Below are 19223 nucleotides of genomic sequence, written 5' to 3' on the forward strand. Positions count from 1 at the left end.
CTCTCCATGCTACTCTGTCCTGTGCAAGCTTCTTCATCTCCCAGTACCTACTGCAACCTACATCATTCTGAATCTGCTTAGCGTATTCATCTCTTGGTCTCCCTCTACGATTTTTACCCTCCACGCTTCCCTCCAACGCTAAATTTGTGATCCCTTGATGCCTCAGAACATGTCCTACCAACCGGTCCCTTCTTCTAGTCAAGTTGTGCCCCAAACTCCTCTTCTCCCCAATTCTATTCAATACCTCCTCATTATTTACGTGATCTACCCACCTTATCTTCAGCATTCTTCTGTAGCACCACATTTCGAGAGCTTCTATTCTCTTCTTGTCCAAACTGGTTATCGTCCATGTTTCACTTCCATACATGGCTACACTCCATACAAATACTTTCAGAAACGACTTCCTGACACTTAAATCTATACTCGATGTTAACAAATTTCTCTTCTTCAGAAACGATTTCCTTGCCATTGCCAGTCTACATTTTATATCCTCTCTACTTCGACCATCATCAGTTATTTTACTCCCTAAATAGCAAAACTCCTTTACTACTTTAAGTGTCTCATTTCCTAATCTAATCCCCTCAGCATCACCCGATTTAATTTGACTACATTCCATTATCCTCGTTTTGCTTTTGTTGATGTTCATCTTATACCCTCCTTTCAAGACACTGTCCATTCCGTTCAACTGCTCTTCCAAGTCCTTTGCTGTCTCTGACAGAATTACAATGTCATCGGCAAACCTCTTTTTTATTTCTTCTCCGTGGACTTTAATACCTACTCCAAATGTTTCTTTTGTTTCCTTTACTGCTTGCTCAATATACAGATTGAATAACATCGGGGAGAGGCTACAACCCTGTCTCACTCCCTTTGTTGTAACCGCAGGAACAAGCCAAGTCTAAAAAGCAGTACCTTAAAAATAGTACGTAGGGAGAAGTTAAGATTGTAGCGCTGGGGCGCCAGGCGTGGCCGAAGGGCCAGCCGAGGCGGCACTCGAACGGCTGGGCAGCTGGGCGCGTCGATAGGAAAGTAAACAGCCAGCAAACACAAACGAGGGTCTGTGCAGGGGTGCATGATAAGCATTCAATTAAGACTATCAACAAGAAAGCATTCCTGGCTAGAGAGAGAGGTTTGGGAGTGGAGAGAGAAAGAAAGAGGGCTCTTGGTGGGGTCAGCACTACGTCATGAGGAGCCAATGAAGGGCTCAGGACGCAGTGTGTGACCATATAGGGAGAGGCGCCTCTGCCCCTCCACTCAGCCTCTGAAGAACAATAGCAACAACAATGTTTTAACGATACCAAATAAGGGCACGTTGCCTTCGACGCTACGTCAGGCCAAGCGCTGGCGGGGTCGGAGGGGAAACGTTAACAAAACCCGAGAGCACGCCGCTCTGGGGAGCTAAGTCTTGTCGTGTCGGGTCTTGTCTGGTGAGGGCGAAGAGTTAGATAGCAGCAGCCGACTTGGGCTGGGGAACGGGCTGTAGGCAGGCAGCCGGACATAGTCGCTGGAGTGCGTCAGGGCGTAGCCGCGGGACCCTAACGTAGGGTGTTAGGAAGCTTGACAGAACTTCTAGTAGTCAGTCGGAACGGTGGAGTCAGTCACCGTCTCTGTGTTAGACTTGGCTTTCCTGTGAGTGCAACCACCGTCAGATAGGGCGAGCTGTACTCATATGGAATAAACCGTAAATTGTTAAAGTTATCACGACTTTAATTTCTATCACCTTCCTAGCCTTGTGAAAACCAGGGATTATTACATCTTAGCCAGATCAAAAGTCTCCCTCTCACTACGGTCAACCGGCTAAAATCCCATCCACGAACCGTGTCGCTCAATCCCTCGCAATACCCACGCTTGGGACGCGACATAAATAAAAACTTTTTGGTGCCAGGTGTGGGGTTATCACAAAGGCGCATAGGCAAATAGGAGGCAGAGACATTAGATTTTGCTACAGCGACTGTGGCAATTGGCAGGAAGTTGTGGCGACTCGCAACTTTCAGCATTAGTAGCACCAGTACGTTAGAGTCCAGAAAGGTAGTCCTCGCGGGTGCAGGGCAACGCAGGACAGCGGCAGCGCGACGCGGAGCGACGAGGCGCAGAGGTGCCTAAGCAGCCAGCGATCGAGTCCGGGGGTCCGGGCCGAGCAGCAGCAGAAGCGGCAGCAGCCGTAGCAGCGGCAGCCGAGGAGAGCGACGGGGTCGGCACAGCCCAGCAGAGCGGCGGCCGGCGCATCGCAGCAGCGCGGGACAGCGCGGGCGCAGAGACAGCGCGGAGCAGTGCGGAACAGCGCGGGACAGCGCGGGCACGAAGAGAGCGCGGAGCAGCGCGGAACAGCGCGGGACAGCGCGGGCGCAGAGACAGCGCGGAGCAGCGCGGGACAGCGCGGGCACAAGGAGAGCGCGAAGCAGCGCAGGACGACGCGAGCCAACAGAGCAGACGGCGCACCACAAAAGAAGCGGTAATTGTAAAACTGTATTAAGAATATTGTATTTTGTTGTGTAAAGTGTTAACTTAGTTAAGATGCCCCTAAATAGTGAAGTTGCGTCATCCTCCACTAGTGGTAAGATGTCAGTGAAAGAGGCCCTATGTATTGTGTCGAAAGTTTTCGAAGGGAACAAGAAGGATTTAAGAGAATTTATCGAAAATGTAGATGCAGCTTTTGAATTAGTAAAGCCTGAGGAACACGAAACGTTATTGAAGTTCGTGAAAGCAAAGATAACCGGTGAGGCCAGGTCGAGATTGCAGGTGCGTGAACGCACGGGTACGTGGCAAGAGGTGAAACACGTTTTAGAGGAAAATTATGCCAGTAAGCGTACTATAGACTACTACGCGTGTAAAATTTTCCAAGCCAGACAGGGACAAGGGGAACCGATAGCAATGTGGGCAAGCAGAATTGATGAAATGCAGAGAGACTTTCGAGAAGCAGTAAATAGAGTTACGGCCCGAGAAAACTTGAAAGGTGCAATAGAACTAGTTGACTCCCTAGGAAGAGCGTGTTTTATACAGGGTTTAAGTAATGACAGAATACAGACAATAGTGAGAAGCAGAGGCGACGAAATCACGTTGGCAGCAGCAGTGGAATTGGCACTGCAGGAAGAGAGTGCGATATTGTCTATGAGAGAGCGGGGACTAGCCCCGAGGGTAACGTACACTCGAAATAAGGAAGCCGTAAAAAGCGCGAGAGAAGGTAAAGAGTTGAAATGTTTTAATTGTGGGCTGAGAGGTCACATAGCGAGCAAGTGTAGAAAAAACAGGCCAGAGCATAGAGTACGAACCATGACAGGTAGAGAATTTACAAATTTTTGCTATGGGTGTGACAAGCCGGGACACACAGACATGGAATGCAGGGTACGGTTAAGGAAAGTTCACCCGATAGATGTAAGGGAATTCAGAGGGAATCATAGAGAAACCGATGGAGGGTTACGAGAGTGGAGATGTCCACAGTGTAATTTACCAGGGAACTGCGGAGTTCCGTGCACAAGAGTAAAAGATGTTGCGTGCTTTAAGTGTAAGCGGCAGGGCCACTACGCGAAAGACTGCCACGAAGGGCCCTGGCACGCCTGGAGAAAAGGCAGGGTGCCAGTATCGAGCAAAACAGGAAAGGTAGTACAGGGAAACTAAGAGGCGGCAAGGCCGCGCAGTCGGGCCTTGTTGCAATAGGTAAGCCCACAGTGAGGGTAATCGACTGTGCAACAGAAAACGACGTGGTCGTATTGTACTGTGTAGAACTAAAGAAGTATTTAAAGTTATTAATAGATACAGGAGCACAATTGTGTTTGCTAAAGCGGACGAGTATTCCGGTAAAGAGTATGCTTGGGATCAATGAAACAGAAAAACTTCGGTTAAAGGGTGTAACGAGTGAAGCCGTTAGCACTATAGGCACGGTACAAATAAACTTAAGTATAGACGGATCTGAAAAGGTGAGACAGAAATTTCACGTGTACGGTAGAGGGCTAGACATTCCGTACGACGGATTGATAGGGAGAAATTTCTTGACACAGCATAGAGTCAAGCTAGACTATGCGGGTAAAGTGATAAGACTAAAAGGGCGAGATATACCCTTAGTAGTAGAGGAAGAACCAAAGGGACACGAGAAAGAAGCAGATCCAGAAATAGGAGGGGAGATAGGGCCCCGGGAAGAAAGAATAATGTTGTTGAAAGTGGACGAAAAGGTACCACGGGGAATCGAAAGAGAAATGGTCATACCGAGGCAGGAGATTGCACGAGGGGTGCATGTACCTGAGTCCTTAGTAAAAGTGCGAAATGGGAAATGCATAGTAAGTGCATTAAACGTGTCAGAGGACAGAGTTCGATTAGGAAGTGTAAGACTAATAACAGAAGAAGTAGAAAGAATAGCGAAAGTTCGCGAAGTAAAATGTAGCACTGAGGCAGTAGGTAAGACGGAAAGTCGTGCTAGCGTGTTGCGAAGGCAGCTCAGAATGGATCATTTGAACGGCGAAGAAAAGAGCGCTCTAGCAGAGGTCTGCACGGAGTACGGAGATGTATTTCATCTGCCGGGGGACAAATTGTCCTATACTTCTGCAGTGAAACATAGAATACCGATTGCGCCGGAACACGCGGGGAAAGTAGTGAACGCTAGACCGTACAGGATCCCTGAAGCGCAAAAGGAAGTGCTAAAAGAGCAAATAGAACAAATGCTGAAGGATGACATAATTGTCGAAAGCAAGAGCGCATGGAACGCACCGTTACTGTTAGTTCCAAAGAAGTTAGATGCCAGCGGCAAGCAGAAATGGAGAATAGTAGTGGACTACCGACAATTAAATGACATCACGGTAGGCGATGCATTTCCACTGCCGAATATCTCCGATATCTTGGATCAATTAGGGCAAGCCAAGTACTTCTCGACGCTTGACCTTGCAAGCGGGTACCATCAAATATTGACGGACGAGAAGGACAGAGAGAAAACGGCATTCAGCTCAAACTATCAACATTACGAATACAAAAGAATGCCGATGGGACTGAAAGGAGCCCCAGGATGTTTCCAGAGACTGATGAACACAGTACTGGCAGGTTTACAGGGTGTTAAATGTTTTGTCTATTTGGACGACATAGTATGTTATGGGAGAAACCTGCAGGAGCATAACGAAAAGCTCCGGGAAATATTTGACAGGTTGCGCGAGCATAATCTGAAGTTGCAACCAGACAAGTGTGAATTTCTGAGGAAGGAGGTAATATTCCTAGGTCATTGTATCACGGACAAGGGAATATCACCGGATATGGCAAAGGTGGAGAAGGTGAAGTTCTTCCCACAGCCGAGAACAACAAAAGAACTAAAAGGGTTTCTGGGATTGATAGGGTACTATCGACGTTTCATTGCCAATTTCAGCAAAATTGCGAAACCTCTCCATGAGCTCCTAAAGAAAGGAGTAGAGTACCAATGGGGAGAACGACAGAAGAATGCGTTCGAGGAACTGAAAGAGAAATTAGTGAATCCTCCGTTACTTCAGTATCCTGACTTCACGAAACCGTTTATAATCACAACGGATGCGAGTAACGCAGCGTTGGGAGCCGTGTTATCGCAAGGGAAAAAGATTGGCGAAGACTTGCCGATTGCATATGCATCCAGAGCACTGAACAAAGCAGAACTGAACTATAGTACAACGGAAAAAGAGTTGTTGGCTATAGTGTACGAGGTAAAACAGTTTAGACCATACGTGTATGGACGAAAATTCACAGTGGTGACAGACCATAAGCCACTAACATGGATTTTCAGTGTAAAGGATCCGAGTTCGAGGCTCTTGAAGTGGAGACTGAAGCTCGAGGAGTACGACTACGAGGTAGTATATAAGCCAGGGAGGCTAAACAGTAATGCAGACGCGTTAAGCCGGATACGGCAGGAAGAAAAGGAAGAGAGAATGTCAAAGCGAAATGTGGAGGCGGAAAGAACCTCCGTAGCACAAGCAAAGGCGGAACAGAGTTCCGTAAATGTGCGGCAAGCGCAAGTGTCAGGTGAAATAAAGCAGGAAACAAATGGTAGTGAGGAAATTAGCCCCGAAGAAAAGGAAAGCATATTAAAGGAGATGCATGATAATCCCTTGGGAGGGCACCAGGGAATGCATAGGACATTCGAGAGGATAAAAGCGTACAAGCAGTGGCGCGGAATGAAGCGAGACATTGAAAATTATATTAGAAAGTGTCCATCATGTCAAAAGAACAAAAACACACAAATGAAAACAAGGATGCCTTTAGAAATTACAGACACAGCTGAGACAATATTTGAAAAATGTGCAATGGATATAGTGGGTCCACTAGATGTATCTAGTACAGGGAAAAGATACATGCTAACGTTCCAAGACGATCTGAGTAAATTCACAGTAGCAGTCCCGATTGATAAGCAAGACGCGGAAACTGTAGCAGAAGCGTTTGTGGAAAATATAGTGCTAAGATATGGGATTCCATCAGTTTTGTTAACTGATCAAGGATCGAATTTTCTGAGTGATGTGTTTAAAAGTGTATGTAAATTGTTGAAGGTAAAACGTATAAATACCACAGCGTACCACCCTGAGTCAAATGGTGCTCTAGAAAGGAGCCATAGAACAATTGTAGAATATCTCAGACATTTTGTAACAGGAGATCAAAGTTCATGGGACAAATGGGTACCATATGCAATTTTTGTATTCAACACTACACCACACAGCAGCACAGGTTATACACCATTTGAGTTAATGTACGGAAGAAAGGTTAACATACCAGGAGTACTGCAGCAAGAAACACCGCAGGTAAGTTACGATTATGACTCGTATGTAAATAAGCTAAGAGCAAGAATGCAGGAAGCCCATAGAGTGGCTAGGGATTCTATTATAAAAAGTAAGGTAATCAGTAAAGGACAGTATGATTTGAAACAGAACCCAAAAGAATTTAATGTAGGGGACAAGGTATTATTACACGACGAATCAGTGAGACGTGGTAGATCTCGGAAACTAGATTCGCAATGGAGAGGTCCATTTGAAGTATTAAAAGTGGAAGGTCCTAACGTAGTCATAAGAGTTAAAAGAAATAAAGAAACAAAAGTACATGCCAACAGGCTGAAACAGTTCTTTTAAATTTCAGGTATGGCACTCAAGTGGCAAGTGATGCAACTCATCATAGTGATAGCAACATACAACTTCGTTGCATCAGAATACGAAACGAACGATTTTAAAGTGACCTCAATACCAAGCTCATCAGGACTATATTACGATCACGTAGGACAAATAGAGATATACAGTACCACATGGAGGATAGTTACATATGTTAATTTAGATGTAATAACAGAAAGATTCCAAAAAGCCGAGAGGTACGGTAAGGCAGCGGTGCAGCGGTGCCGTGACACATTGAAACAATTAAACATTGGATTAATAGAATGTAGGGTATTAGATCAGCAAGTTACACATCACGTTGAAAAGATTACAGGGCTACAGCAACTCGTACAGCAACTCACAAAACACGAAACCAGAAGGAAGAGAGGAGTGTTCAACTTCGTCGGACAGGTAAGTAAAATACTGTTCGGAACATTGGACGAAGCAGACGCAGCATATTATAAGGAAAGAATAGATGCTATGGAAAAGAATTCGGAAGGGTTGCTGAGGTTAACTAAGGAACAGGTGGCAGTGGTAAGGGCCACGTTAGCAGGAGTAAACAGAACAGTGTATACACTAGAATCAAACGAACACATTTTAAGAACAGGCATGCAAAGACTCGAAAGGTTTATGAAAGAATACGTGAAGGAGACAGATATAGGTTTCAAACGAGTAGCAACTTTTGCCACCGTAACGGAACAAGTATTACAGTTAGCGGCAGTGTTTGGCCAAATCGAGGAAGAGTATGAGCAAATGATAAATGCCATTGTAAATGCTCAAAAGGGAATACTTCAGCCTCACATAATTAACCCAGTGCAAATTGTGAAGTATCTAAGTTTAATCCGAGACGAATTAAAGGACGTGAAGTTTCCTGTTCCTCTCGCGGAGTCATCAGGCTACCTCTTGTTAAGAATAATTGACTTAGATGTGTTCATTTCCGGTAGCATACTAGGGTATGTAATTAATATCCCCCTAATAGATAATAATAATTTCAATATGTACAGAGTTCTCCCATTACCAAAGGAGATCCCAAATATGAAAGTAAGGTACATATACATACAGCCAGAGAAGGAATTTCTACTGATAGATGAATCCAAAAGGCAGTACGCGAAACTTTCCGCGGATGATTTAAAATGTAAAGAATTGAGTAAGAGCAGAAGACTGTGCAGACAGTCATTTGCATTGCTATCGACATTCGAGCATGAGGAATGCGCAGCCAAATTATTACAACCGGTAAGAGAAATTCCGGAAGATTGTGTGCGAAAAATAGTCGCACTAAATCAGAGCCTTTGGACCCATCTAAACAGTAATGAGTGGCTATATGTAGCTCCAAAGGAAGAAGGACTAACAGTATTATGTGGAAAGGAACCCCCGAAGGATTTATTAATGAAAGGGGTAGGAAAGATAAGCTTTTATAGCAAATGTAAAGGGTATGGAACGAGAGTGTTCATACAAACAGATAGAGTAATTCATAGTAACGTAACGAAAAAGGATATAATACCTCAAATTAACTTAGAATTTGACTGTTGTGTAGTAAACGAAGAAAAGAAGAATGTATCAATGTTAACGTTAGATTTACCACTAGAGCAGGTAGTAACACAGTTAGACGACTTGAAAGTCGCTGGGAAAAGGTTGGACGATGTCCAGCGGATGGCCGAAAGGCAGGAGGAGGAACTAAAATACTCCAGATACTTTACCCATTACTCAGTAACTACATACATAGCTATAGCAATAGTCATTGTTATTGTAATAACATGTTGTTGTAGAAATTGTAAATGCTGTAAAGAATGCTTCAAAAGTTTATGGAAGTACTTTGACGATAGTAACTGTTGTGGGAAAGTATGTATAAGAAACACCATAGTAAATCAATATCCAGAGACTAGCTTAAGTAGAAGACAAGCTAATAAAGACACCGAAGAGATAGTAGTATACGAAAGATGTGGTAAAAACCAAGAAGAGTCAGTTCTGTTCAGAAACAGACGATAAGTCAAACCTACAGTTACAATATATTAGAAGTGTCTTATGAAAAAAGGTGTAATCGATTTTAGTGTTTGTCCATGTTTTATGAAACTGTACGTACTTGTAATTACCAATGTAGAATGAAAGTGGTATTTTGCATCAATGTTTAAAAATGTACCTTGATTGTAATTGTATCAATGACGAAAAAAAAAAAAATGTGTACCTTGATAAATGTATGTTTGATAAATAATTGTTGTAGCAATGAATTGAAAAAAAAAGAAAAGAAGAAAAAGTGTATCATGACAAATGCATGTGTAAAATGTTTGTGTCTCACATGAAATTAAGTAGAGATGAAAGAAAAAGACAACATATGAAGTGTAATATATGTAACAAAAGAAAATGTAAGAAAATAAAATGAGAGAATCTCAATTGACGCTACTCTGAGGAGTAACGCCAATTTCCCTGGCGGGGGAGGTGTTGTAACCGCAGGAACAAGCCAAGTCTAAAAAGCAGTACCTTAAAAATAGTACGTAGGGAGAAGTTAAGATTGTAGCGCTGGGGCGCCAGGCGTGGCCGAAGGGCCAGCCGAGGCGGCACTCGAACGGCTGGGCAGCTGGGCGCGTCGATAGGAAAGTAAACAGCCAGCAAACACAAACGAGGGTCTGTGCAGGGGTGCATGATAAGCATTCAATTAAGACTATCGACAAGAAAGCATTCCTGGCTAGAGAGAGAGGTTTGGGAGTGGAGAGAGAAAGAAAGAGGGCTCTTGGTGGGGTCAGCACTACGTCATGAGGAGCCAATGAAGGGCTCAGGACGCAGTGTGTGACCATATAGGGAGAGGCGCCTCTGCCCCTCCACTCAGCCTCTGAAGAACAATAGCAACAACAATGTTTTAACGATACCAAATAAGGGCACGTTGCCTTCGACGCTACGTCAGGCCAAGCGCTGGCGGGGTCGGAGGGGAAACGTTAACAAAACCCGAGAGCACGCCGCTCTGGGGAGCTAAGTCTTGTCGTGTCGGGTCTTGTCTGGTGAGGGCGAAGAGTTAGATAGCAGCAGCCGACTTGGGCTGGGGAACGGGCTGTAGGCAGGCAGCCGGACATAGTCGCTGGAGTGCGTCAGGGCGTAGCCGCGGGACCCTAACGTAGGGTGTTAGGAAGCTTGACAGAACTTCTAGTAGTCAGTCGGAACGGTGGAGTCAGTCACCGTCTCTGTGTTAGACTTGGCTTTCCTGTGAGTGCAACCACCGTCAGATAGGGCGAGCTGTACTCATATGGAATAAACCGTAAATTGTTAAAGTTATCACGACTTTAATTTCTATCACCTTCCTAGCCTTGTGAAAACCAGGGATTATTACATCTTAGCCAGATCAAAAGTCTCCCTCTCACTACGGTCAACCGGCTAAAATCCCATCCACGAACCGTGTCGCTCAATCCCTCGCAATACCCACGCTTGGGACGCGACACCTTCCCAACCGCTGCTTCCCTTTCATGCCCATCGACTCTTGTAACTGCCATCTGGTTTCTGTACAAATTGTAAATAGCCTCTCGCTCCCTTTATTTTACCCCTGCCACCTTTAGAATTTGAAAGAGAGTATTCCAGTTAACATTGTCAAAAGCTTTCTCTAAGCCTACAAATACTAGAAATGTACGTTTGCCTTTCCTTAATCTATTTTCTAAGATAAGTAATCTATTTTCTAAGATAAGTCATAGCATACTACAAAAATAAAAAGTAGCTGATCTGCTGCTTCTGTCTACATATGTCTTTATCTGCTTGTGACTTTTGAAAACGGACAAATTACCACGAAAAACAGAGATCTTCCACCTCAGTTTTCACCCATTAGCACTGGCTATTCGTAATGCCCAAATAGTGGCATGTTCCCCAGTTAAAAGATGATTTCAAAAAATTATTATTGATTAAAAACAGTCTTGGTTGCAAGTTCAGTTTTTTTTATTTTTCAACTACTCGTTTCGCCTTATTTAGGCATCTTCAGGTTGATCTTAATTTGGTATTTCTTAGAACGATCATTTAGACAGTGTAGCCAAAGGACATCGTCGAATACATCAGGTCGACATCGCCTTCGTTAAAGTCAGTAAAACTTTTTTTGATGGACGCGAGTGACTCTAAGGCCTGCATAAAGCGTTCCCGTTAACGGGAGCGAGTAACAGAATAAGATGGGGCTCAGGCAGTACGCATTATGCTAAAATTGCAACCAAGATTGTTTTTAACCAATACTGTTAAGCACTGGCTTGCTGTATGCCACATATGGATTGGAAGAATTTCAAAAAATTAGAATTAGTAGGAGTATACTGGTGATTCTTTACAGAATGATTGTGATTCTTTGTAATTTCAACCACTTATCACTTTTTGATAAAGGCAGCAAAATTGTTTGCCAACATAATTTAATGTTTTGGCTCTATGTACCTTGAAACTGAGTCAAAATTTTTCAGTCTTTGTTCAATTTCTACGTTTATTTCAGTAACCGGTTATTTTGAGCGGTTTTAACAATTTGGTTTAACTGGCATAAAAAGGACTAAATTACCGAAAACTGGTTGTTCCAGTGGTTACTGCCATCCCTACCTGAAGACCATGCGATTGTCAACCGAACGCCGTATCATCCTCTTCCATGCGGATGTGGTCTGATGTCAGTACATCACCCTCTCGGCCGCTGTAGACTTTTCAAACCTTGGAGCCGCTACTTCGCTTTCTAGCAGCTCCTCAATTGGCATCACGAGTGGGGTTGCCATTCGTCCCGATGTATCGTGACCCTCACCGTTATGGACCTTCTTGTCCCGACATTCCGACAAGACCCAATTTTGTCGCGATTTGATGTCAGTACATCACCCTCTCGGCCGCTGTAGACTTTTCAAACCTTGGAGCTGCTACTTCGCTTTCTAGCAGCTCCTCAATTGGCATCACGAGTGGGGTTGCCATTCGTCCCGATGTATCGTGGCCCTCACCGTTATGGACCTTCTTGTCCCGACATTCCGACAAGACCCAATTTTGTCCCGATTTTGCATAGTTCTGATACGAGCTTGTCACAAGTACTGAAGTAACGCCATCTGTTAGTGCAACATGTAAATCCAGCCTCACTTAATTTTATTTATGTCAACAACTTTCTGCTTGCAAGGTCGTCTCACTGACGGCGTTGCATGTTGCGTATCCTGCATCGACGATGCAAACACCTTCTAGATCTAGCGCCATTGTTCGAAAAAATACCAGACTTCTTGAGTAGTACGGTGTTGGAGCTATTTAAGCAGTGCCACGTGGACGAATCGGGCAGTTCTCATTTGAATAGCGATCTGCCAGACGATTGTTTCTAAACGTCATACGAACAACGAGTGCAAGTTAGTAATGTTTGAAGTGTTTACTGTTGGTAAATAGGACTGAAGTGTCTGCTGACGTGTACTTCGATGACTTAAGTGTTATTGTCGACTGTTTACCGTCTAATAAACTTATCACATCTTAAAAAACTGCTCGTTGCTGCTGCAGAACTAACAACAGCCCATAAGGTTGTCAAGCATCATCAGTGCTTGAGTTCTCTTGACTGTACGGTAAAACTGAATGCCGCACTGTATCCTGACTCCAAAGTCGCCGCAAAGCAGTCTACAGCCAGCACCAAATCTAAAGCGATTGTGAAAAATATTCTCGCCCCACACACTGTGTCCGAATGCATAAAGCATTTGCAAGAAGTTTCATTTTAAGGCATAGTTACCAATGCACCGAAACGGAAGGCTGAAAAGTTGTCCGTCAAACTGACGAATTACGACAGAAGCTGTTGATATTTGATTCGCTGAACAACGAAACATCGGAGACAATTGCAATGTCTTATCTAGACATTTAAAGACAACTGCTAATTTCATTAGATAAATTAATCGCTTGTTGTGGAGGCAATACCAACACCAACTTGGGAGGACTTCATCGATACGGCCAGCGGGCTGTGTTTCACCAAATTAAAGAAGAACTAGGAAAAAATGTAGGACTTTGATGCCGTGCCTATATTCTCCACAACACTATATCAAGCGCTGCTTGAGTCGTAACTGTCGACATTGAAATAGTTGTCATGAAAACGTTTAATTACCTTTCAGTATACACGGTAAGGACAAAGAAGTTGAAAGAGTTCTGCTTATACACTAATACCAGTTATCAGACTCTTCTGTCTCACTCAAAAACAAGATGGCTGTCCTTAACGTCCGGCCCCTGTGACCGAGCGGTTCTGGGCGCTTCAAAATGGCTCTGAGCACTATGGGACTCAACTGCTGAGGTCATTAGTCCCCTAGAACTTAGAACTAGTTAAACCGAACTAACCTAAGGACATCACAAACATCCATGCCCGAGGCAGGATTCGAACCTGCGACCGTAGCGGTCTCGCGGTTCCAGACTGCAGCGCCTTTAACCGCACGGCCACTTCGGCCGGCTGGGCGCTTCAGTCCGGAACCACGCTGCTGCTACGGTCGCAGATTCGAATCCTGCCTTTGGCATCGATACGTGAGATGTCCCTAGGTTAGTTAGGTTTAAGTAGTTCTAAGTGTAGGGGACTGATGACCTCAGATGTTAAGTCCCATAGTGCTTAGAGCCATTTGAATTGTCCTTAACGCCCGCAGATGAGAGAACTCTTGAGCTTTGGATTCTATTAAAATAATTTGTGACACCGAAGACAGGACGCCTAAAATAATTTCAGATTTTCTTGAGTAGTGCGATCAGTGAAATTTACTTCATGTTTCCGCCGTCAAACTTGGCTCTGTTTGAAGAAAATATAAAAAGCATGGAGAAGAATACAGACTCGATAACTGAAATAAGAAATACAGGGTGTACATAAAGTTCGGGAACACTTTTAATTATTTATTGCACAAGAACCAAACATTGTACGGATATCATACGTATGTCATTTTGAAGAGAAACCCTGAAAGGTTTCTTTTTTTTTCATATACGCCGCCACAGCGTAGTTTGGTAATTTGCCGATAGTCAGCGCTAGTCGCAAACATGGCGGGTGCAGGTGCCGTGCTACAGAAGGGGGGAGCTGTTTCATGAATTGGCCTCCCCGATCACCAGATCTCACTCCGTGTGACTTTCTTCTGTGGGGACACTAGAGATCTGGTGTATGTACCGCCTGTACAACGTGATATAGCTAAGCTCCAGGAGAGAATACGGGAAGCAACTGCCACAGTCGACGATGCCATTTTGGGACGGGTATGGCAAGAATTCGATTACCCTATTGACGTCTGCCGGATCAGTCATGGTTCGCATATCGAATGTTCATTAAAAGAAAAGAAAAACAAACCTTTCAGAGTTTCTCTTCAAAATGATATGTGTATGACATCTGAACAATTTTTGGTTCTTCTGCAATAAATAATTGAAAGTGTTCCTGGACTTTAAGTACACCCTGTAAATTAGTCGGCTCTCAGACATGGCTGAAAGAAAGGAAGACTGCCAATTTTATTGGCATGCAATCCAAGAAGAATTTGAACAAATCAAAGGATGAGAACCCCAACCAAGTAGTAATTAGTCTGATTTCGAAATTTGAGGAAGAGGCAATAGCTTTCTATACCATAGCTTTTGATTACTTAGAGAAGTGGGCCATTTCTTTTAATAAATATCAAGTATTTGATTGGATGACGCAATCTGAAACCCCAGATTGGGTGAAGATAGAAAACATTATTGTATACGTAGCTAAAAATGGTGTGAAGATTTCAGGCGTCAATTGCTTTCAGGAATAATACGTACTGTATCTAGACAGCTTTTTAGAAACTAAGCGTGACTCGGAAGAATGGAAGTTTAAACATTCCGTGGAAGAAGGGGGATTTACTTTCTTAAGGAAACCGAAAATCCTGAACGCAAATGCCAACTGCTAAAATTATGCGAGTATTTGTTTTCTATTCCAGCACACAACGCACCTGTGGAAAGAGTATTTTCTCTGATGTCGGCCCCAGCGGATTGATGAAAGAAATCGACTGCTGCCAGAGACTGTGAAATCAGTCTTACAGTGCCAGTTTAACTACAAGCTGACTTGCATGGACTTTTATAAATACGTAAATGGGAAAAAGTAACACTGAAAATGGTGAAATCTTCCGAAGAATATGGTGTACCAAATACTACTGCCACAGCAAGTTCCATGTAATTGTATTCAAAATAAAAAGTAATTATATTAAATAAATTTTTTACTTCATTTCTACACCCTGTAATAATAATGGTTACAGTGAGATAAATGTACTGCACGATCTTAGATCATGTGAGGTGAACGATACCGCGGTAAAGACGTAAAAAACAAAAATTCACTACTACAAAGCCAAGCGAAATTGTTTAAATGTCAATGTTTATAAATGCTTAATATAATTACAATGATGATTATGGTCTTCTTAAAATATATAGACTGTTAATTTATTTTATTTATGAAATGTATGTCCCAAACATTATTTTGCATAAATGAATCGATATATAATAGTAATTTCTTTGCAACATGGTGTTAGAGGAAAATCTTTGTTTTTTGCTGGCAGTTTGTTGTATGAGTCGGAAGTGCGAGGATGGACAACGAGTTACTTGTGTTTTATTGATTTGTATTGTGAAGTGATATGATTGAAAAATTAAATTCTGCAAGAAGTTCACCAGATTTCGTATTGTAATTGAAGTAGTGACGCCATCATCCTCTAGACAATTGTGGAAAGATGAACCACAGAAAAGAAGAGAACAAAGAGCCATCAACTTACCACGAAGAAGAACAACCAAAAAGATGAGTGTTTTTATCATTAACAGAACTGGTTATTAAAAGTCGACTGCCACTGTCACTCGCTGCAGTGTGTCACCATGTCAGTGTGCCGAGTGCTGTGAAAATGTGACCAGCCCCCCAAATTACTAACTTACTCCAAACATCACTAAGTTCAACGTAGGGCAACAAGACGGTGGGACGGTCAGAACCCCTATCTCGTAGTGCACCGAGCCGGATATGGCAACTATAATAACGAGGCACCGCGTTCCAGTCCTCCCATCAAGGAGAAATCGAGTTGCTGGCAGTACAGGGATCTGAACCTGGTTGCTCCGCATGACAATCAGACGCGTTTAAATTACGAGGCGAACAAATTACAACAGAGGTGAGGATTTTAAGAAGTATTTGCAAAATATAGACTGGGAAGATGTACACAACAAACATCGCTTCAATGGAAGATGTAACATATTCTGTAACGTAGCCTACTGTTCCTAAGAAAATCATTCTTTAGTTTAATACAATTTTCCGTATCAGAACTTCACGGCATAGTGGCGTTCGAAATACTGGTTGAAACTGCTTAGTAACTCGCTAGCGCGTGGCGGGGTCGAAACGAGTTACCGATTGCAGGTGATACTGCCGACGAAATCGTAACCTACTTCTTAATAATTCCACCCACGAGCAGTATTATCTGCTATCGGTCACTAACTTCAACCCAGAAACACATGAGTGATATACCAACCAGTATTTCGCACGCCACGGTGTCGTTCAAATCGTTCAAATGGCTCTGAGCACTATGGGACTTCACTTCTGAGGTCATCAGTCCCCTAGAACTTAGAACTAATTAGACCTAACTAACCTAAGGACATCACACACACCCATGCCCGAGGCAGGATTCGAACCTGCGACCGTAGCGGTCGCGCGGTTCCAGACTGTAGTGCCTAGAACCGCTCGGTCACCCCGGCCGGCAGCGGTGTCGTCAATTTGTGCTATCGAAAATGAACTGCTATGTTTAGCATCAGTGGCAGTTAATCCCTGTATCTCCAGGAATACTTGCAAATGAAAATAAAAAAAATAATAATCGGGAGCTGAAATTTATTGAACCTCGACTACGAAGAAATTTCTGAGAATGTACGTTTGGAGCACAGTATTGTATGGTAGTGACTCATGAACGGTGGGGAAATTGGAACCGTACAGAATCGAAGCATTGAGATGTAGTGCTACAGACGAATGTAGGATATTGGACGGGGTTTCTCCGCAGATTCGGTGAAGAAACGAACATGTGGAAAACACTGATAAGAAAAGGGGACTGGATGACAAGACATGACTTAAGACATCTGGGAATAACCTCCATGATACACAAAAGGGAGCTATACAGTTGGCAAAAACTGTAGAGACTGCAATACATCCAAAAAATAATTGAGAAAGTAGGGTGCAGAGAGGTGCTGAGAGGAAGAGAATGGCGCAGGTGAGGAATTCGTGGAGAGCTGCATCAAACTAGTCAGAAGACTGATGGCGCAAAAAAAAAGAAAAGAAGAAGACAATCCGCGCCTCATCACAGAACGTGGATGTCTAAGGTTTTCCCGCTATGTAAAGCAGGATAGGCGGCCGTCTGTAGCAGATATGAAGACGGACTACAATGCTGGTGTACGCACAAGTGTTTCGGAACACCGAGATTAGCTCACATCGTTGACCATAGGGCTTCTCAGTAGACGACCCCTACTTGTTCGCATGCTGGCGCAACGGCATCGTCAATTACGACTGCCGTGGGTACGGAATCATCAATCCAAACGTGTCACCTGGTGTGATGAACCACACTTCTTGTTACACCAGATACGAGGGTCACTCCAAAACAAATGCAGATTTTTTTTTTTAATCCACCTTTTATTCTACATGTTTGAAAGTTTTACAGTGTGTAAATACATCCTTTAGGAACAATATTTTCATTTCTCCACATAATTTCCATCCCTCTCAACTGCCTTACGCCATCTTGGAACCAGCCCCTGTATACCCGCATGGTGAAATTCTGGACCAACCTGTTGGAGCCATTGTTTGGCAGCGTGCACAAGGGAGTCATCATCTTCAAACCTTGTTCCACGAAGAGAGTCTTTCAGTTTCCCAAAGAGATGAGAGTCACATGGAGCCAGGTCAGGACTGTAAGGCGGGTGTTTCAGTGTTGTCCATCCGAGTTTTGTGATCGCTTCCGTGGTTTTTTAACTGACATGTGGCCGTGCATAGTCGTGCAACAGCAAAACATCCTGCTTTTGCCGATGTGGTCGAACATGATTCAGTCGAGCTTGAAGTTTCTTCAGTGTCGTCACATATGCATCAGAATTTATGATGGTTCCACTTGGCATGACGTCCACAAGCAAGAGTCCTTCGGAATCGAGAAACACCGTAGCCATAACTTTTCCAGCAGAAGGTGTGGTTTTGAATTTTTTTTCTTGAGTGAATTTGCATGATGCCACTCCATTGATTGTCTCTTCGTCTCTGGTGAAAAATGATGGAGCCATGTTTCATCACCTGTCACAATTCTTCCAAGAAATTCATCTCCACCATTCTCGTACTGTTTCAAAAGTTCGCCGCATACTGTTTTTCTTGTTTCTTTGCGAGTCACTGTCAATATCCTGGGAACCCAAGTGGCACAAACCTTTTTTAACACCAACACTTTCAGTATTCTGCAAACACTTCCTTCCCCCATCCCAACGTAGCGTGACAATTCGTTCACTGTGATGCGTCTCTCAGCAGTCACCAATTCGTTAACTCTCTGCACATTGTTTGGAATGTGTGCAGTACGAGGCCTGCCGCTGCGAGGACAATCCTCAATATTGCAGTGCCCGCTTTCATCACGTAACCTGCTTGCCCACCGACTAACTGTACTGCGATCGACAGCAGCATCTCCACAAACCTTTTTCAACCTCTTGTGGATGTTTCTCACCGTCTCGTTTTCATAGCACAGGAATCCTATGACAGCACGTTACTTCTGTCGAACGTCAAGTGTAGCAGCCATCTTGAAGACATGCTGTGACGGCGCCACTCACGGGAACAGGTTGAACTAAGTTAAAAACAAGCGGGAAGGATGTATCTACACACTGTAAAACTTTCACACATGCCGAATGAAAACTGTATTTTTACGAAAATAGTGTGCATTTCTTTTGGAGTGACCCTCCTAGATAGTCATGTCCGGATAACCCGTCAACCAGGTAAATTGTTGATCAGAACATGCATCGTGCCACAAACGCAGGACAGTGGGGGCAATATAATGTTATCTGGGGCCGCCATCTTGGCGTCCATGGGACCTGTGGTTGTAACATAAGGCACCACGTGGACACTACTGCAGACCACCTGCATCCCTTCTCGCTTGATGTCTTCTCCGATGGTGATGGCATCTTCCAGCAGGATAACTTTCCACGACTTAGCTCCGGAATCGTTCTACATGGGTTTCAGGTGCACGATAGTGAACTCACGCTTATTTCTTGGCCACTAGACTCGCCCGG

At 43.8% G+C, this 19223-nt stretch overlaps 1 protein-coding gene across 1 annotated transcript; it reads left to right on the plus strand.

The window, feature by feature from the left end:
• The first annotated feature begins 2556 nt into the window (after positions 1-2556).
• LOC124616209 lies at positions 2557-7086 on the plus strand. The gene is made up of 3 exons (XM_047144512.1): positions 2557-3132; positions 6483-6731; positions 7063-7086. Exons 1-3 carry the CDS (start codon positions 2557-2559, stop codon positions 7084-7086), a joined length of 849 nt encoding a protein of 282 aa, XP_047000468.1.
• The last annotated feature ends 12137 nt before the right edge of the window (positions 7087-19223 follow it).

The sequence above is a fragment of the Schistocerca americana genome, chromosome 5 (assembly GCF_021461395.2).
Source record: "Schistocerca americana isolate TAMUIC-IGC-003095 chromosome 5, iqSchAmer2.1, whole genome shotgun sequence".
Taxonomy (NCBI): domain Eukaryota; kingdom Metazoa; phylum Arthropoda; class Insecta; order Orthoptera; family Acrididae; genus Schistocerca; species Schistocerca americana.